This window comes from Ambystoma mexicanum, chromosome 7p (genome assembly GCF_040938575.1).
Source record: "Ambystoma mexicanum isolate Mex_15411 chromosome 7p, UKY_AmexF1_1, whole genome shotgun sequence".
NCBI lineage: Eukaryota > Metazoa > Chordata > Amphibia > Caudata > Ambystomatidae > Ambystoma > Ambystoma mexicanum.
This window is the reverse complement of record NC_090939.1, coordinates 878,384,656-878,405,655: the sequence shown is the minus strand read 5'-3', so window position 1 is coordinate 878,405,655 and position 21,000 is coordinate 878,384,656. Positions and strand designations below refer to the sequence as shown.

General features: G+C 46.6%; 1 protein-coding gene across 2 annotated transcripts in view; it reads left to right on the top strand.

Annotated features, from left to right (window-relative positions):
* The window catches only part of CHAMP1 (chromosome alignment maintaining phosphoprotein 1), a 56,628-nt gene extending 36,035 nt beyond the window's left edge, over window positions 1–20,593 (top strand). For both annotated transcript variants that reach the window (XM_069637111.1, XM_069637112.1), the window contains exon 2: window positions 16,307–20,593. In XM_069637111.1, the coding sequence (XP_069493212.1) occupies window positions 16,370–18,754 (2,385 nt within the window). In that variant the 5' untranslated portion in view covers window positions 16,307–16,369 and the 3' untranslated portion in view covers window positions 18,755–20,593. The remainder of the gene's footprint in view (window positions 1–16,306) is intronic.
* The last annotated feature ends 407 nt before the right edge of the window (window positions 20,594–21,000 follow it).

Below are 21,000 nucleotides of genomic sequence, written 5' to 3'. Positions count from 1 at the left end.
TTTTCTTGGGATGGGCAAAACCCGTGGTTGATGAAGGCTCCGTCACTCCTGCATATTCATGGGAAACATTTACACCACTCTAATTGAAAAATACAAGCCGCAACTGAAGTACATGTCCCATACACCTCTTTACACTTCCAGGCCTCAGCTTCCCTGCTGCAAAATGCCATGAATGTAAGTGGACGGCAGACCTTGCATACAAGTGGCACAAGCTATTGCGACCTGGAGTTCATCATTTTATCACTGTCTCTACCCAGAGTGCTGTCACTGCTAGAGGTGACAGACTTTCCTGTGGAGCTAGATTCGTAATTGACACGGCTCTCGTGATGAGATGTGAATTGAAGAACCTATGTGTCCAAGGACAAGCAGCTGATCTTGAGTGTTGCTGGAGTTGTATTAAATTGGTGGCAGGATGTCTTCATTGTGACAAGAGATTAATCCTTTTACAGAGGAATCTGTGGCCTTGGCTGGCAACTAAACATAGATTCAGCATATTAGAAATGTCTAGGTCACCAGATGGCAAGGTGTTGCACTCTCTACAGGTTTCCATTGCACTTGAATGCCTTCTGAACAGGTACTCCTAAGCATGTCAAATTGCCCAAGGCCCTCATGTTTGTTCACTCTCCTCTTTGGAATAGCACTCTGTCTCCACCAATTGCTGATAGAGAACATATTCAGCAGATGTCGATTGTCTGTCTGTTCCTGGAAGCAATTTAGATGAGCATTATCAGATGCTTAGGCCTCTAGACCAGGGGCCAACTAGCACCCACCACCGTCTGATCATTTTGGTTCCTATCATTTTAATTAGGAGTAATAAGCATAGATAATTTAATTTCAAGTCAGTTTCAAAAAGGGAGAAGCAGATATCTAATCTCCAACTCTGAGCATTATGTGCTCAGGAACAACATCTGTTGCATGCAAGTTGGGTTCATAGTTGATCTGGGTGATGTTCTGTTTGAGAATGTCCCAGTTGATGTTAATTCCATGAATCATATGTCTCTGGGTGGTAAATAATCCGCAAAGAAATGGGTACTTTGAATAGTCAATATGTTAAGTGTGCAAGAACTTCTTCAGCTTGCCAGGTTGTCCATAATTTAGAAACCTAAGAATAATTGGTCTAGCAATAGCGGCAAGCCTGTTGCTAAATCACAGGAACCTCTGCATTTCTTTCCAACGACAAAATATTGAGCAAATGTAGTTTGGGAGAATAGTTATGTCAGAGGTTTCTTTACGAAGTCCTCCATTTTCTGAATTTGCACCCTCATCCCCCCTGATACATACATTATAGTCTGGACCATTCTTTAAAATTTGAAGCTCTTTTGTTGCGTTTCTTAAGGTCACTCTAAAAATTCGTTTTGGAGCATACTTGTTCTGTTACATCAACCTTTTCGTCTGCCATTTGTTGGCACCCAGTAAATTCTGCTAATTCGGTGACCGTTGTGTCTTCTCTACTTTGATCGAGCACAGGTCTAACTTAGTCTGGCCAGTTCTACTTCAATTGTGCAGCCAGTGAAAGCGAGGGCCAAGAGGGTGTCTCTGGAGGATTGCTCAGGGGCAACGCATTTGCCTTGGAAGCAAGATGACGCGGAGCAAAACTGGCTCGATCCCTGGTTCCGTGCTTGGAAACCTCTGGGTGTTAGGCACCTTATAAATAACTGCAATTACTCACAGCCAGGAGCCCTGCACCTCACTTGTGCTTTATTATATGGCGTGGATGAGGATTTGGGTATTTTACCACTGGTCAGGACAAATCGACAACAGCGGGATCGGCTCTAAACATTTCCTCATGAAGGAACATCAGGACATCAGCCGAACTGGCCGACCACATGCCAGAAGCTCTGCTTCCAGATGGTGGTTTCCTCACTGCACTGGGTGCCTCTGTCATCCATGTGCCTCGAGTCCCCCCCCCCCTCGCAGAGGCTCCTTTACACTCGCCAGGACATCAGAAGATGTTACCGAATACATCTCCCATCTTGTTGAACTGACCGGCTTGTCCGTGAGGCTGGCGAAAGGCTGCAGCTATGTACAGTGGAGCTGCTGCTGAAAGGAACGCCTGATATTGTCTGTATCAGCACACCTCCCCAAGCCGAGTTTCAATTTACATTGTTCATTTCACGGTACCACTTTGAGGATTGCCACGAAGATTAGGCCGGCCGGAGTTTCTACCCAATGTATCCAACTTAGTCTCTGCCCATCACATATCCTATTAAAAGACCTGTATCCTACTGGCACACACCTTGATGTGAACAGAGACCGTTCTGGGGATGCTTTGGATGGGCTTCAATGGGTGGAGAAAGACATTGCCTATTGCCTGCACAAGAGTGCGCACTGGGTGGGGAAGTGGGCAAACAATGAACATCTGCTGTCGCTCCTTGCACGCCATCTCATTCTTTCAAGAACTCCCATGACATTTCGTTTTGCCTCGTGGGTGGTGCAAAGTTACCAAGTAGGAGATGCCACCAAATAGACGCAATGGCCGCCATTTATTTTGTATGACCTCTGAGAGTTGAAACCACACTTGGGAGGAAACTGGATGAAAAGGGCACTCTCCTAGGACAAAAAGATAGTGAATGGCTTGAAAGTTGTAACCATTTATTATAGGCATGCATGTTCATCAAGGCTTTCACCATGCATGCTCTTCGGTGGCAATCATAGAACCTTTTTGGAGTTATGAAAATCTAAATCATGGGGCTACATTTGCACTTGACATTAGACACTGGCTAGTGATATTTGACGCTTGGTGAGTAAGAAATGGTGTGCTGTCCATATGTACAGAATTGAGGTGGCAATGGACTTTTTTGGGCTGGCTTGTAGCTTGCAACTTCAATTTTTGCCCAGTATGATAGATGCATAACTCGTGATGGAAATCCCTTTCCAACTTTGACTTGATATTCTGCATGAAACTTCATATCTTGTAATGTAGATCCGGAATTTAACCATACACAATTTGCTATGCAGTTCTCAGTCAACTGTCTTATTTCAGCCTGGGGCTATAAAAGTATATCGTAACACATACACCGGGGACAAAAGAGACAGAACATATGTGAATTATGCATTCCAACCCTTATTGTAGATGAATCGGTTCCGTTAACCCTAGAACCCAACTGTACTCTATCGAGTTCAGATCCCCCGAAAAGACTTGTTCAACGGGTATTGCGATAACTAACTACCTCCCTCATCAATTATACATGTGGAGTGGCCACTCTGAATACTTTGACCAGGAGAAGTTGCCTGATGTTCCTTTTCCCCAAGGGACTGCATGGTATTCAGTGATGATACTGAAATGAAAATAACGATTGAAATGTTACTGAAAAAATATCGAAAATACATTTTTGGGGGTGGGGTTAAAAGGTGTGGAGTGGTTCAGGTGGGGTTACAAGCATGAGGGAAACTGGGGGGATTACGGGGACCCTACTGAAAATGAGATTTTTCCCCGTAACATTTCATTCATTAAAATTCATTTAGGTAACATTACATGGAACCGACTGCATTTGCACCAGAGAGCTCAGTGCCTTGTGGCCTAATATCAGAAGGTTGACTATATTGTACAGGGAGTGGGCTCTAATTTCGATGGCGCTATTTTATGGGGAGGTGGGCATCTTATGTCAAAACCCAGTATGCCCTTGGATGATTTCAACTCCCTGAAATCAATTAGTAGAAGGTCAAAGGCACTTTCCCCATGGCATCTTGACCTGGTGCAGTTTAGGGTGTCATCCCGAGTTACAAATGTGCCACCCCCTACGAAGTGTAGCCATAGAGTGCATTTATTCACAAGGACTTCCCTGGTTTCATGCTTGTTGGAAATAACAAAAGACAAAGTTTCCAAAATGTCGGATACTCCCGTCCTCTGCACACCCTATTGCAGAAAAATCAGCCAATGAATCAACAGTTTATAATTTGTTGGACCACATATTGTGTGATAAATTCATTAAAGAAATTCCAATAATTCAATATAATGACAATCCAGTTTAATTGAATGATGTGTCTTTATGATTATTGGTATCATCGGGATACCAGTCCATCTGGTGCAAAGTCACAGTTCTACAAAGTAATTAACAATCCATCAGTACCTTATTTGGATATATACATCAGTTCAAAAACATCAAGAAACATAACATGAGGATTCCATTTTAGAAGGATAAATCTGTTTGAACAATAATCCTACTCCATTCCTTAACACTCTAGAGCATCCAATCGCATATTTCATATTGTCTATAATGTGCGTGTTATGGCCAGCGTTGTGTTGAAGAGGATTCAAGATGGAAACCATTCCCAATTATAAAGAGTAAAGGATAGCACCCTGTAATGCATTACCTTTGATTCCAAGATGGAGTCTAAGTGAAATGCATTCTGTAAACACACATGAACATTTGACTTCAAGTATAGAGATGCCCATTTCTCTGAGCACAATGTGCATTTGCTGGTGTGATGGAAAGTGTTCAGATGAAGCTTGTTTTGCATTCTTTTAGCAGCCGAGAGCAAAGTCTGTCGGCTTCTCATGGGAATCCGGAGATTTGACCGTAAACTTCTGGAATACTACTGGATTATATTTGGAGGGAAAGAGGAAGTCTGTTCACTACTTTGAACTCCGGCTGGGCTGACTGAAGCAGACTTGTTTCCGTTAGCCTGTTCCCATTAGCAACGGATTCTCTCCCCCCATCCTAGTGATTCCCAGTGAAGGCTTGGCAAAGATGAGATGAAAAATGTCAGACAAATGCTAACGGTGATGTATTTCCGTTTCATTTTGATCTGTTTTATAGTGATCTTTAAATTCTATAATGAAAGATCCCAGACAGGTCTATTTCAATCTTTACATGAAGTGTGAATGAATTCTTTGTTTTCCAAGACAAACACATTACCCTCCAGCCTTTTTATTTTTTACGCGCAGAGGGGAATTCATTAAGTTAAAAAGAGATATTGAAATTACTGAGAAAACAGGAAGGCAAAACACACCCAACCCAAGAACACAGGGGTGCAAATAATGATTACGTATTGATGTCGTATGTAGCATGTTGAACAATGATGGTGCCTGTGGTTGAAGACCAATAAGCAGGAACAAGTAAACGTAAACAAACAAACAGATGTAAACCAATAAAAACAAATGAACAACGCATGAATAGTGGTGTCGCACATTAGGGCAGAAAAATGGATAAGCAGCGAGAGATATGGTATGAGAAATACCTGAAATAACCAGACGCACTATGGTATAAGTGCGCAATGTGGTCCATGAAATAAAATGGAAGAAAAATCTAAAGAAAGAGGAATAATCGGAAAAGCAGTTTAAAGTGATAATGACATATGATAATGTATGTGGATTCATAAGGAAGATAACTTTACCTCTAATGAAGAGAAGAAAAAAAATTACAGGACCATGTGTGAGAAGCCAGAGACTCTCTTGTCACCAAACAATAAAATTCGAAGGGGGGAAAGGTTGGAGCCTAGTTTAGGGACCTTGTGTTGAAATGGCACTACCCACATCTCTATACCCCCCTGCCCCCCTTGCAGGCCCTCTATCGCCTTATTAGAATTAGCCATGGGTTTAAGTGTCTGAAGGCCAGCCATACTAGTCTTTCCCACCATGGCTTTGGCTCTTGCTCGAGGTTCTTTCGCCAAGCAGGGGTCCACATAGGCTAGGATGATGTAGGGCTCTGTATGCATAATGTGTGTTTGCAGGTGCCCAGTAGGCTCGTCGCCAGTAACTTTTGTTGGGCATATCACATTTGGATCAAGCATTTTGACTCTTTCCCCCACCTGGCCTGGTTGTTACTGGTCATATTTGGGCTGATGTCCGGATCGCTAGGTGCTGCTATCTCCGTGTGGGTTATGTACCCAGTAACACTCTCCGTGCACGGTGAAGGCTTCCTCGCGATCCCCGCCTTTCCTAGTACTTCGATGACGGATAGGAGTAGCTTCTTTAGTATTGCCAATTTGGAGAGAACTTTGCTATTTATTTATTTGGATTTGTAAAGCGCACAGCAGCCCCGGGGCATCGTGGCGCTTGTTATATACATAGCTTAGTTACAAAATAACATGAGCATACATAGTTGCAGAACAAAGTGAAATTTGTACATATTTACAGAGATCGAGATGGTTAGCAAATAGTTACATTTTACTGTGCGAGGAGTGAAGGCTTGAGTTTTCTCCTAAAAACGGGGAGTGAGTTTTCTGCTCTGATGTCTGTGGGTAGTGCATTCCATGATTTGGCAGCAATATAAGGGAAACCTAAGCTGCCGGCTTTCTCTCTATTGATACGTGGATCAGGTTAGTGCATTGCGACCTGGTGGGGCGTGTAGAGGAGGATTTGGCGATAGTTTCAGATAAGTATGAGGGTGCGGAGTGTGAGGGGCATTTGTGTGTGAGGATTTCGAATGTGATGCGCTCTTTGACCGGGAGCCAGTGACTGATTGTCTGGCCAGAGAGATATGCTCCTGCCTAGGGATGCTTAGTGCAGCACAGAGGGCATTGTTCTGCGTGACTTATAGTCTGTTTAGGTATTTGGCTGATGTGCCTGCCAGAAGGGCATTGCAGTAGTCTAGTTTGGCTCCAATGGTTGCTCTAGCTATTGAAAGGCAGTTGGGTTTGGATAGGTATGGTTTTATGGCGTTTATTAGTTTGGTGGTATGCGCGGAGGAGGACGTGATGGCGCTGACCTGTCTGTTCATGGTTAGAGAGGAGTCTAGGTAAACTCCCAGGGTCTTGACGGCTGTGGATACGGGGATAGTGGAATTGTCAATGGTAAAGTTGGCATACAATTTATTGAGTTTGGCTAGCGTGTTATTTTGGCCTAGTATCTTGATTTCTGTCTTGTCCCCGTTGAGGCAGAGGCCATTGACCGACATCCATGCCTGGATGGTGGAGTAGATCGTGTGGAGTGTCTTGGTGTCTTCGTAGTATGGTCCAGTGAGAGGTAAGAGTACTTGTGTATCGTCAGCGTAATTCGTGTACGCGATACCAAGTTAGTCAAGCTTGTCGAAGAGAGGCTTCGTGAACAAGTTGTATAGAGTGGTAGCTGTGAGGGACTCCACAGTGGACTGTGTTTGGTGTAGCGTTTGTTATATCTGAGAAGACTTTCATGGCCCTTTCTTCGAGGAAGGAGGTGACCCAGCGTGCTGCTTCTTTGGAGAAGTTAGCCAAGTGTGTGAGGTGAGATGTTAGTCGTGTGGTCGACCAGATTGAAAGCTGCTGAGAGGTCTAAGAGAAGAAGCAGAGCTGGCTTGGCTTTGTCCATGATTTAGGTGATCTGATTTTTTTAGATCCACCACGGCTGTTTCAGTGCCATGTCCTTTCCGGAATCCCGATTGCCTGGTCCCTAAAATGGAGTGGGTTTCCAGAAAGTGTTGGATTTGGCTATGAGCAGCTTTGTTCAGGAATTTAACTGTGGAATGGCACTGTGGTTATCGGCCTGTAGTTATTAGGTTGAAGAGGGTCGAGAGTCGTTGTTTTTTTTAGTAGAGGGCGGACGCAAGCCTCTTTGAGGCTGTCAGGGATAATGCCTGATTTTAAAGAATCATTAATGAATGCTGTGAAAAGTGGTGCGATATCGGTCAGCGCAATCCTTGATGAGCTTAGGTGGGCATATGTCCCCTTTACATGGGGAGGGTTTGTGGTTTTTTAGTAGGTTTATAACTTGTTGTTCAGCAATGTCCCTGAAAGAGAAGTTGGGTTTGGTGGCGTTGGTTGAGGCGGGAGTAGTATTGGTAGGTTTGGTCCCCAATTGAGGTGGTAGGGCTTTGCAGTGGTCCTTGATTTTCTGTTGGAGGAGGTCAATTTTGTGTAACATGGCAGATTGGATACTCGTACACCATGCTTCGTCTTTGACTATTTCATCAGGTGTGTTGGGTGGGGAGATGAGCTCATTGAAGATGGAGAAAATGTCTTTAGAGTGCGATTTAGCATTGGCGATGCGTCTTTTGAACGATTTAGCTTTGGCTGTGGTGATGGCTGCTTTGTATTGGAGGGAGATTGAGTTGAACTCCTTTTTAGCCACAGGTTCCCCTTGACCCACTGGGTCCTGGTGTGTCTTTAGAGTGCCCAAACAGGCAAGGTCGGCAGGGTGGACAGGAGGCTGGGCTGTAGGGACCAGCGCTTGACTGGGTGCTTCTCTCGTAACACATCGCCCCTTGAAAATGGTCCTGTGTCTTATGTTTTACATTGCCCTTGTCTGCCTTATGATTTATGCACTCCATTAACACCGACCGTTGGTTGTCGCAGTTCAGTGGGGCTTCGCCTGCGTTGAGTCCCAAAGCTAGTACTGTGTCTTCCCCCACATTGGCTACAACAGCGACAAGGGAGTCTGAGATGACCAATGCACACTGGCTGTCGTTCGAATCATGGTGTAGTAAGTACAGTGAGTGTGGCGGTCATATTAATGTCGGTTTTATTTTTGGTTTCATGACCATTGGTACCCCCCCCCCCTTTCCCTGCAACCACCCCTCGGCTAGTAGGGCCACCGCGGATCAAGGACAGGCTCATTTGCGACCGCCCCGAATGTGATGTTAGACTCGCAGTGACCTCGAGTGTACTGACTGTGAATGGGCGCACAGGGCTACAGCCAGCAACCCTGCTAGAGGCGTGCGGGCCATTCTCCTGCTCATTACCCTTATCGTTATGCTCGTCGTTTGTCACCCCATAGGTCCTAATTTGCATGAACATTGAATGTGCCCAGCAATTGTATCTCTTTAATCAAGGTGTTTGCCTCCCCAGCAGGGGTCGATGGGCTGATTGGCAAAGTTTTGCAGCGTCAGTTTAGGGGGTTGGCTGTTTTACTCTTCCGCCTTAGTAATTTTTGTTTTGGTGCATCGGGTGGCATAGCGTGTGCTTATTAATGCTGGGTCGGTCGGTGGGTGAGTAGATAGATGGTATTCTTTTAGGTTTTGAATTTTGGATAAAATTAAAACTTCCTATGGCATACTGTCTAAGATTTCCAGATAAAAAATTGCGCTCAATATTCTTAAGGGCTCGTTTAAATCTGCTCCACACTCGAGAAATCTTAGGGAGAAGACGGCTGGTCAGCTTAACCACATGCAGACTGTGTAACGACCCTGATTCCGTGGAGAACATCCGACACCTTCTCCTAAACTGCCCGACTTTGAATGGAATCCGTGCCCCATTTTTGACACCACTCTGGCTGGAGTCGGTTCAGATCGATGAGTATACGTGGTGGTGCCGTCTGATATCTGGCGAAAAGTCCCGATGGGCGGTAGTCACGGCTAAAATATTGGAAGCAGCCTTCCTCAAACTTGGTGGCGCAACTTAAACCGACCGGCCGGTCTTGGATGTTTAATGGCCATCCCTTCTGTGAACACCTGTGAACTTAATACTTTGAGACTGTTCTCTGTGTACTCTCCTTTTTGATGTACAGTAACTGCTATTAGCAACTTCTTGTAAAAATCATTTTAATATTGATTATACACAAGTAAATAAAAAAATAAAAAAAAATAAAATTTGGATATTTTCAGTTTAGATCTTTCTTAGCATCCCTTCTTAACTCGATGTCAAAGACAGAGTTGCAATAGCAGCTTCTCACCTGTGACAGCATTGGCCTTGCCTGAATATAGCTGGGTGCACAGGATGTTACCGGCATACGGGGTCCACTATGGCAAATAGCTCTGTTGCAGCACCCTGCGGGGTGCCAAACACCGTGCCCTTTCCCTTATTTCTCCAGCATGGGGTCTGGCATGGATTCACATGCTCATGAATATTCCCCGTCGTCAGGCTGGGAATCCTCGGTAAAGAAAAAATCGGTATCAGTTTCGTTTCTGATCTGTCTTAGTAGTAACCAATCACTGGTCTCTGGGTCATACTGCCCCCAGCCAATGACTGCCCTCTCCCTAAGCCCCTCCCCTGGTAGCCATCCTCAGATTTTTACCGCACGTTCAAGTGTTGGGAGTCCTCGTGCTATAGCTCTCGAGCTTTTACTGCGTTTTGCGATTTTTAAATCTCATTTTTTCGGTCAATCGAGCCTCAAGCTCCACCGTTTCTACTTCCGATCAACAGGGACCCGTTTCAGAATTTTCTACGCCCCTCAAGGTTGAAGTTTTCGTCGAGTACGCTTCTTGGAGGATACCAGAAGATCTTGAGGCCTACCCTGTGGACATCGCCCAGGACAAAGGCAGCTCGACGCCCGGATCCAAGCTGTTCAGGAACTTCCCTGGATGCGGATTGCAGAATGTGTTCAAGGAGGACGAGCATTCTAGATGCCTCTACTGCCTTCACGAAGACAAAACGCACATGGAGAAGGACTGTGCGTTTTGCAAGAACATGTCGGAGCAGACCATGAGGGATCGGCGGCTCCACCTCATCAACTGGTTGGAAGGGAAGAGCCCAGCGGTAGGTGAGAAGAAGAGTAGGTCAGAGTGGTCTTCTAAGTCCTTTTGAGGGCGCTCCGACGACGGGGGGGGCCCAACAGAAGGCTAAACACCGCGAGTCTGTGGGCACCGGGAGCGCCGAACGGTCGGGCTCCTCGGCTGCCAGGCAGGGCGCTCTTTCACCGACGCCATCAACCACGAGCCAACGCTCTAGCTCAGGGAAGAGAAAGTCGGAGATCCTGGGTAAGCTTCTGGAGAAGCTCTGGTCGATCCCGACTCAAGCAGCCGAGGGGGAGCGAGGTGGTGACCCCCCCCCCCAAGGTGAAGGCCTCAAGCACGCCAAATGTCGTGAAGGCCCCGATTCACCCGGCTATGGCCTCTATCAAGGGAGTCGTGGCGGCCCTGGCGAAGCCTGTGGAGGCTACCCCAGTGGAGACGACCTTGGGGCCCAGAGTTTCCCCGCCACCGCGGAGGGAATCCTCTTTTCGGCCCATTGATGAGACCCCCTTGAAGACTCTGGTGGAAAAAGAGGGGGGGGGCGGTGGCGGTCACGGACACGGATACAGCCTCTGAGGAGGAAGTCGTGCAAGGCCTCAACAAGATGTTTGAGGAGGTCCGGTCCCACTGGAGGAATCCCAGGGAGGCGGACGAAGAGAGCGACGGTGGCGCCGACGAGGCTCCCGTGGAGGAGGAGCAACCATCGTGCCCGTCGCAGCCAGTTCCCGAGCCTTAGGACAACTCGGTAGCCATTTTGATGGCAATCCAAACCTTATGCACTGAGATAAGGACGAGGTTGCCTCTACCCCCAAGCCTCTACCCCTAACGGACGACCCAGCAGAACCGGGCCTGTTGGGAAGCCCTCCAAACAAGCGGAGGCGAGTTCATCCCCCACCTGCCCTTGCAGCCTTCTCAGCCTTCATCTCCTTCCCCTGATCCTAGGGATGACACGGGAGCAGATCCGGCCACGACGGGGACGGATGACGACAGTGGTGACGGGATGGGCCTTCCATCACCACCCCCTCGGGCCTGCCCGCCCAACAAAATTGGCTCCATCCACGCCATGATTTCCAGGGCATCTGAGCTTTTCCAGCTCTGCCCCGAAGAACAGAAGGAAGGCTTCCTCTATCAACGAAGCGAGGCCAAGAGGAAGACTGTCTTTGCGGTGCCGTTGCTTGACGACATCTGGGACGAGGGACTTGCTCTTCTGAAGAACCCGTCCACGACACCTGCCAAGAGGGATTGGTACGAGAAGAAATACCGGGTCCCCGATTCCGCCCCTTTGTGCTTTAGGGCACAGCCGACCCTGGATTTGGTCGTCTCGGCGGCAGCCAAGAAGAAAGTGGCGGGGGCGACGGCTTCAATTTCAACCTCCCCACCTGACGGCGAGGGAAAGAAACTGGACGCCATGGGACGACGAGTCATCTCGTCTGCGGCGACGACAATTAAGGCGGCTAACGCCCTAGCCATTGTGGCCCGCTAGGACAGGGAGTTGTGGTACAAGATCGCTCCCTGCTGGATTTCCTACTGGACGACAAGAGGGCAGAGGCCCTGGGGATCCTGCAGAAAGGTGAGGTGGCGTCGGACCACACCATAACGGTCGCCACGGACATCGCTGACACCGTGTTCTGCGAGTTGGGCTACAGTGTTTGCCTTCGAAGGCTCAAGGCAATAGATTTGCGCCAGGACGTAAAAAGCAGTGTTTTGGATATGACCTTCAACGGGAACAACCTGTTTCGAAAAACAGTAGATGAGTCACTTCAGGCCATCAAGGCTAACGCGGAGACGGCTCGGACCTTGGGAGTTTTGCAGCAACAACGACCGCCCTTTCGTAACTCCGGAGGCAAGCAAGGTGCCTCCGAAGGATTCGGCGGTGGCTCCTCTGCATACCGCCAGGCAGCCTGTTCCTCGTCGCAAGAGGCCTACAGAGGGCGTTGCAAGTCAGGAGGATCTTGTTGCCGTCGCCAAGGAGGCCAGGGCGGCAAGGCCGCCTCCAAGCAGGACTGAACCGGCCGTAGCGTCGGGCCCCCACCTGAGCACCCTGGTGGGAGGCCGGCTGGCGAGGTTTCAGCGTGTGGGAGTCCATCTCCACCGACCGTTGGGTGCTCGATGCCCTGGCCCACGGGCACGCTCTCGAATTTCTAAAGAAGTGCCCCCGAATTCCTCCCATGGCCAGGAAGGAAAATCTCATCCCACAACTGCTGTTAGAAGTAAGGGCGATGCTCAAGAAAGGTGCCATCAAGTTCAGGCCAAAGAGGCTCTGGGGCTCTGGAGTATGCTCAAGATACTTCCTTGTCAGAAAGAAGACAGGCGGTTGGCGCCCCATCCTGGCCCTGCGTCGGTTAAACAAATACATCAAGGCACAATAGTTCTGGATGGTCACCCTCCAGCACGTGCTGGGACAGCTGGAGGCAGGCGACTTCCTATCATCGCTGGACTTGAGGATGCTTACTTTCACATCCCCATTCTAAAAGGACACCGAAAGTTTCTCAGATTCGTAGTCCAAGGACGGCACTACCAATTCAAGGCCCTGCCATTCGGATTGAAGTCGGCGGCCAGGGTATTTACCAAGTGCCTAGCGCCAGTGGCGTCGCAGCTGCGCCTGCAAGGGATCCACGTTTACCCCTACCTGGACGATGGGAGCTTGTCGTCGAGCACACAGCGAAGACCGTCCAACTGCTCACGGACCTGGGATTCTCCATCAACTTCCCCAAATCCCACCTGGTTCCGTCGCATGTCGCACCGTTTCTGGGAGCCGAGCTCGATACAGAGCACGATTGGTTTCCCCGTCGGAGGAAAGAACAAAGGCCATGGACGTGGCCAGGGTGAGGTCCATCAAGTCACTTTTCGGCATGATGTCCTCTTGCATCTACCTGGTGCGCCTATGCAGGCTGCGGCTGTGTCCTCTACAGGAGTTCCTCGACGCCCGTTGGATGCAAGCGGCGGGCAGCTTCGAAGACAAGATCCTGCTCATTGAGGTGTTCCGCCAAGCTATTCGGGGGTGGGGCACCCGTGCGCATCTCGCAGCAGGCACAGACATTCAGACCCCAGCACACCAGGAGACTGTGACGACGGATGCCTCCCTGGAGGGTTGGAGAGCGCACACCGGGGATCTTCACTCGAGAGGCCTTTGGGTCCTGGAGGAGAGGTCACTCCACATCAACATCCTGGAGCTCCGAGCAGTGTTCCGGGCCCTCGGGTCGTTTCTCCTGTCCCTCAAGGACAAGGTGGTGAGGATCTTCACCGACAACACCACCACGATGTTCTACATCCGGAAGCAGTGAGGAACCAGTTCCCCGGCCCTATCCAAGGAGGCCCAGGATCTGTGGCATTGGGCTGTTGCCCAGGGGATGTTTCTGGTGCCCTTCCACCTAGCAGGGATAAAGAACACCATCGCCGACTCGCTGAGCAGGGAGCTGCGCTCCTGCCACGAGTGGGAACTGCGTCAGGACCAAGTGGATCGGATTTTCCGACGAGGGGGCAAACCCCAGATCGACCTGTTCGCAACGGCGGCGAACTCCAAGTGCCAGAGGTTCGCCAGCAGGTTTCCCCAGCCGAGGAGCATGGGCGATGCTTTCTCGTTCCCCTGGGATGGCCTGTTCCTGTATGCGTTCTCTCCGTTGCCGTTGCTACTGCGACTCGTCAACCAACTCAAGAGGTCCCAGTGCCGGATGATCCTCGTCGCACCGGCGTGGCCGAGACAGATCTGGTTCCCGGACCTTCTGGACTTGTCAGTGTCCTCCCCCCACCCCCCCAGTCACACTATCGACGGACACAGATCTTCTCTCCAGAGAAGGAGGCGCCATCCTCCATCACGACCCAGGGTCGCTGAACTTGCAGGCCTGGCTCCTGCTGCACTAGAGTTTGGAGGGTACGATATCCCGTCGGACTGCAAGGAAGTGCTTGCAAAGGCCAGGGCATCCTCAACTCTCAAGTGCTATGGACACAAATGGAAGAGTTTCTCTGTCTGGTGCCGTGCACAGAAGATTAACGCTCTGTGAATTATGGCCCCTCAAGTGCTGCCGTACCTGCTGTCGCTGGCCAAGGCGAGGCTGGCTCATGCCTCCATCAAAGTACTTCTGGCGGCGATCTCCCTCTACACCAGAACTATGGGACAATCATCTCTGTGGTCTCGTCGCCTGGTGAACGAGTTTATGAAGGGATTGTTCCATTCATTCCCGCCGGTGAAGGCTCTGGCCCCGGCGTGGGAGCTCAACGTGGTGCTGACCAGGCTCATGGGGGCGTCTTTCGAGCCTCTGCGTTCGGCACCGTTGAAGTTCCTGTCGTGGAAAACAGCATTTCTTGTGGCCATCACCTCCGCATGATGAGTGGGAGAGATCCAGGCCCTATCCTGCAAGCCTCCATACTTGACTTTTCACGAGACTATGGTGGTGCTGAGGACGCATCCCTCCTTCATGCCCAAGGTGCCGTCGGACTTCCATCTCAACGAGCCCTTGGTGTTACCAGTTTTCTTCCTGTCGCCTTCGTCGCCGGAAGACTTTGCACTCGCTGGATGTAGCTAGAGCGCTGAAGTTCTACGTGGACCGCACGAAGACTTTTCGGAAGACATCACAACTGTTTGTGAACTTTGGACCTGTGAACCAAGGGAAGGCCCTCTCGAAGGTTTCCATTTCCAGATGGCTCTCCGGCTGCATCATGCACTTTCACCGGTTGGCAAATGACCGTTGCCCGGCTGTCCGAGAGCCCATTCGACCAGAGTGATCGCTGCTAACACGGCGTTCTTGTCTGGTCTACCCCTGCTGGACATCTGCAGGGCTGCTATGTGTAGGTCAACGCACACCTTCACGAAATTCTACTGCGTCGACCGGGATTCCAGGGAGGAGTCCAGGATCGGCCAAGCAGTGCAGCGCAACCTGTTCGCCTGAAGGTGGGCCTGGTGAGGAGGTAAGAGTTGCTTAATGTTGAGTTTATGTAATGCTTAATATTGAGCCTTGCCACCTCCCGTGGTTGTGCATGCGTGTACTGCTATGTATTCTTATATTCATGAGCATGTGAATCCATGCCAGACCCCCTTGCTGGAGAAGGAACAAGTTACTTACCTGTAACTGTTGTTCTCCAGCATGGGTCTGGCATGGATTTACATGCGAACCCTCCCTCCTACCCCTCTGCGGCACTTCACTTGGTCATACTGCCACTTTACATGCTACCAAATCTGAGGATGGCTGCCAGGGGAGGGGCTTAGGGAGAGGGCAGTCATTGGCTGGGGGCAGTATGACCCAGAGACCAGTGATTGGTTACTACTAAGAAAGATCAGAAACGAAACTGATAATGATTTTTTCTTTACCGAGGATTCCCAGCCTGACGACAGGGAATATTCATGAGCATGTGAATCCATGCAAAACCCATGCTGGAGAACAACAGTTACAGGTAAGTAATGTGTTCCTTCTAACACTTAAACTCCATGTATAATAAGCAAATGGATGATCTTACCGCTTTGGTTGATTGTTCGAGAATTGTGTTTTCAAGACTTCAAGCACGTTATTTCATACCTGTAACATGAATACTAGCCCGTAACTCATATTTCCATTTTCTTTTACTGGTCGTCCCCTTTTCAAAACATGTTAATTTTACACCTGCGCAACAAAGCCTTTTCACGGGTTCCTTGCTAATTTGTAGAGTGCATTCAACCTGTACACCTCTTGCTTTTTCTTTTCTGGTGCAGATTGCTGTATATTCTGACGGTTAATGCCACTCCGCCGAAATGTCATACTCTCTTGATTATAACTTTTGTGTCCTTTCCAGTCAACGGCCTCTGTCTGTTGCTGCACTGTTTTTTTTAAATGCCATTCACTTTGACTTGCCTCAAGTTTGAGGCTTTTGTACAAAATGTTTTAGATTTTATTATCCTGCTTTTTTAATGAGGCATTGAAGCTAATGAGGAACATTAGGAACAATCAATTCATCTTAAAACCTTAACGTTTCAGAAACGAACCATCTCGTACTGCAGCTTGAAACATTACAATGTTTATTTCTTTCCCCAGGAAATTTCATTCAGAAGACGGAAGACTTCTACTGCACATGTCTTAACTGACCACTTAAAAAACATGGAAGCGATGCACAAACGGAATGAAACCAAGCTTTTGCAGTGTTCTCGCTGCAAATTTAGAGGCAGTGATTATGAAAATCTACAAATACACATGGGGACCATCCATCCAGAATATTGTGATGAAATGGATACTGCTGGTTTGGGGAATCTCGTATTTTATCAAAAAAGTGCAAAACTCTTTCACTGTTTTAAATGTTTTTTCACCAGCAAGATGTTTTGCAATGTCTATTATCATATTACTGCCAGCCATTCATTACCAGACAAACTGACAGAAGAGTTGAATGATGTTTTACAAGCAAAGATCGAACAGAATGGCAATGCTAAAAGTGATATGCCAGTGGTGGAGTCCAGTGATGATGAAAAATCAATGGATGATGCCAGTGAACATGACGAAAAGGAACAAAAACAGATTACTCTGACACCTGTAAGTGTTGTTTTAACTTCCCTCCCAGGAGAAATGAAACCTAAAGGGGAAGAAAGTTCTGATGCGGACTCCAATAGCTGTAGTTTTGACAAGCGAGAGATGAATTTACTGGAGGCAAAGGGAACGCTATTGAATAATGTTGAAGAACAACTGCGTTTTGAATCTAGTGATAACAGTAGCACCTTCCATTTTGTGAGCAAGCATGCAGTTGCTCCTCAGATGATACCAGAATTTTCAGATGATGAGGAAACCCCTCCGCTGCCAAAGGAGATCATGGAATTTTCAGACAATGAAGAGACTGTTCCTCTGCCAAATGAAATCATGGATTTTTCTGACAATGATGAAACTTCTACTCTTCCGAAGGATTTGATGGACTTCTCAGTTGGTGTAGAGAATCACACTCTGCCAAAGCAAATGATGGAGTTTTCAGATGACGAAGACACCCCTGCCCTCCCAAAGGAACTAATGGAGTTTTCGGATAATGAAGAGGCTCCCGATCTGTCAAAAATAATGGAATTTTCAGATGTTAACAACAGTAATGAGTTGCCAAATACTAAATCAAACTTTTCGGACGAAGAGACGCAGTCGCAATCAAAAGATGCACCAGATTTTTCGGATGTGGAAGAGGCTCCTGTTCACACTAAAGATGTGCCAGAGTTTTCAGACGAAGAAGAAACTCCTGTTGCATCAAACCATATTCCAGAGTTTTCAGAGGATGAAGAAACTCCAGGTCTTTCCCAAGACATTCCAGAGTTTTCAGATGATGAAGAGAATCCACAAGCAAAAGATGTACCTGATTTCTCTGTTGATGAGAATACGGCTCAATCAAAAGAGAGGCCAGATTTTTCTGATGACGAGTATGCCACAGTTCTTTCAAAAGACATGCCTGAGTTCTCTGACAATGAAGATACCTCTCGGTCAAAAGACGTGCCTGAATTTTCTGACAATGAGGATACTTCTACTCGATCGAAGGACTTGATGGACTTTTCAGACACTGAGGAGACTCCTGCTTTGCCAAGAGATCTAGACTTTTCAGATAATGATGACCCTTTGCAACAAAAAAACTCAATGATATTTCCAGGTATTAAGGAGACCCCAGTCCAACCAAAAAGCATAATGTCATACTCTGATAATGAGGATGCACCTTCTAGGCCGAAAGGCATAATGGAGTTTTCAGATGATGAAGAAACAACTGCTTTTTCAAAGGACATACCGAAGTTCTCTGAAGGTAGCATTAGCCCCACAACTCCAACCAGGCCGGATGATGTGCCTGAATACTTAGACAATGTAAAGGATTCTGACCCTCTAGGAGAGTTGCTGTCATCTTCACATAGCGACATGACTCCAATGCAAGCAAAGGAAACCATGGGCCATACACCCTCTTCTCAGTTCAGTACTCCTCTGGAAATGCAGACTTCTTCAAGATTCAGTGACATAATGGAGTTTTTACAAGATACACCTACAAGCTTGAATGACTCCTTTAAATCTCCAGGAGACGTGACTCCTGTTGACTCAAAAGATGCTTCAGAATCATCTGAAGAAAAAGACACTCTCGGCCAAGAAGATATAATGTTAAAGTATCTGAGACGTGCAAAGGGAAAATATTACTGTTTGATGTGTGAATGCCGTCCCATGAGAAAGGGTGCAGTTTTGCACCATTTGGTGGGCAAGCACAACATACCGAGTCCATATCAATGTAAGCAATGTGGAAAGAACTTTGTTTTAGAAAACGTTTATAAAAATCATCTTATGTCTCACACTGAAGGTCAATATAAATGTACTCTCTGTAGCTTTGAAACAAATCACCCTAGAGGGTTTAAGAAGCATCAAACTCATTGTCAAAGTCGGCACAGTGATGGAGCAAACAAAACACTTTTTGATTTCCAGGGAAATGCAGAAGACAGCATTAATGATGGCGAGGAGCACACAGAAGAACCTCGTTTGAGTACACATTTGTAAAACCAGCATTTGGAAGCTGGCATCTGAATTTTGTGGGGCAGTCAAAGGGGTTAGGCAAACTCCAAATCAGAATGAACATTTCAAAATAGTAAGTCGCACAGTAGAAGGACCTGAGACCTGCCCCCAAAATAAGACTGCACCTATTTATATTCTGAAGTGTTAAGTAACCCTGATACAGTATTTTGGTGAGATGTTTCATTGTGTTTTGCTTTAAAAACAGTAACTGCCCTAATGAAAGGATGACTCTTAACCTAGACTGTCAAATCTAGGATACCAAGGGCAGTGGACAAAAGCCCTTGGTATTCTCATTAGGATCAGAATAGCGATGCTTTAGTGCTTTGCAAACTAAGTATTTGGGGGAGAAAAATGACCATTTACAGATGATCATCATAATAGTGTTGCTGTACTTGGGGTAATGCAGATACAGTCTTGACTTCTTAGTGTAGCAAGAAGGTTTTTTTTCTTTAAAATGCTGAGATATTGAGCTGTTATTAGCAAACTTATTGGTTAATCTTGCCTCCTTCAAGGTAACACAAACCATGACCCATATATGTGAAATGTATCCTTGTATTAGAGACCATGTATGATATATCATGCTTCAGTTTTGTTTTCTAACCCTTAAGATTTCTTAGATTATTTTAATAAAGGGAAGGTAGTTGAGTTTGCTAGCAATAACATAATTTCACTTTTGTTTTTAATTCCAAATGTCACATGCTCTCCAACAACACTTGTGCTTAAACCCTGCTCTGATGTTACATATAGATGTTTATAACCCTTCTTTGTTCTTTGTAAGAACACTTTTTTTGTTTAGGCAACATATTTTCTACATGACTGTGGGTTTTTTTCTTTGTATTCCAGGTATATGTGATGCAATACTCATTCTGGTTTGTAAATCGTTTGAAATATGAGAACTGCATTTTTATCTTTCAGCCTCTTGATGTGCTTTACCCGTCTGAGAATTTCATATAGACAAATTTATCGGCATTGCATTTTCGTCTTATCTACTGGGGTTGATAAACAATACCATTGACACTGTCCGTTTAGTACTTTGAGCTTTTTATGCCACTATGACTGCAGTATGCCCTTAAAGCATCTGCTCGTTCATCGTACGTGCAGCTGGTTTTAGGAAGTTTGTATTGAGCTAATTACAGGGTAGACCCTTGCTGCTTTTTCATATATCAAATTATTAGGATCTGAGGCTTGCCTCTGTACTATATCTTCAAAACTTTTTATTTAGTGTCTGCGTAATGTCACTTTTGGCAAAGTTGCTCAAACAATTGAAGGCAAGAATAATAGTTCTACGACCAATGGTAGTTAGCCAAGTCCAACCGCTAGATTAATCTTAAGGAGTATGAAGATCCTAATTAATGTTGGGGAGCCTGCACAAAGAACCACTGCTATGGCAGAACAGAAATGGAGTGGCGGGGAGAGGGGTGGCTCTGATATATTTTAAATACTTTAACAAGTACAAATTCATGAGATCCTTCTCAGTGGAAAAGCCTGGAAAGCGTCATAGATGATATGAGCAGCCATTTTATGTGAAAGTTATTTAAAGAACATTTTTAATTTAGAATGTTTAGTAATCATGGTTAAACTGCTTCGTTTTGGCACACTGTGGCCAATGCTGTATTAGGGGATTGGGATGATGTACTTTTTTTTCTAAAGTAGCACTTCAACAGTAGGGCTGAAATCATGTGTTAGTCTTTCAGTAATCATTGATCAGTTTTTCTGCTTTCTTTTCTCACCATTCCTGTCACATTAAGTTAATTTCTTGTAAAGTACTGTTTAAAGTTGCTTATGTTTTTGCAGCAATGTGATGCAATAAATCTGGTAATTCTAGTCGCCATGAAAAGTGTGACCAATCTTTTTGGTTTTTAAAAATTTTTCTTTACAATGCTGATTGTTATTTGTGACTTGGTGCTTGTCAACCATTTTGAAGTAGTTCATCTTCGGTGCTCAGCCACAAATTCCTTGCGTTTCTCTTGAGAACTCCCAATGGAAGTTTGTCTCCCGTGGAAACAAAGTGCCCCAGATCTCTTAAAGAGCTTAGCAAAAAGGAGGGACTGAATGGTAATGGGACTGGCCTGTGATTACCAATGGTTTCCAAGAACGGAAATAGTAGTTCCGGAGCTTACCTTTTATAAATTGCTGTATATTGTCTCTCACTGACCTTGTTTGACAAGATACTGTGAAAAACACCTTGTTTTACTCTGCGCCACTTCCAACCATTATTTTGTGTTGGTGCC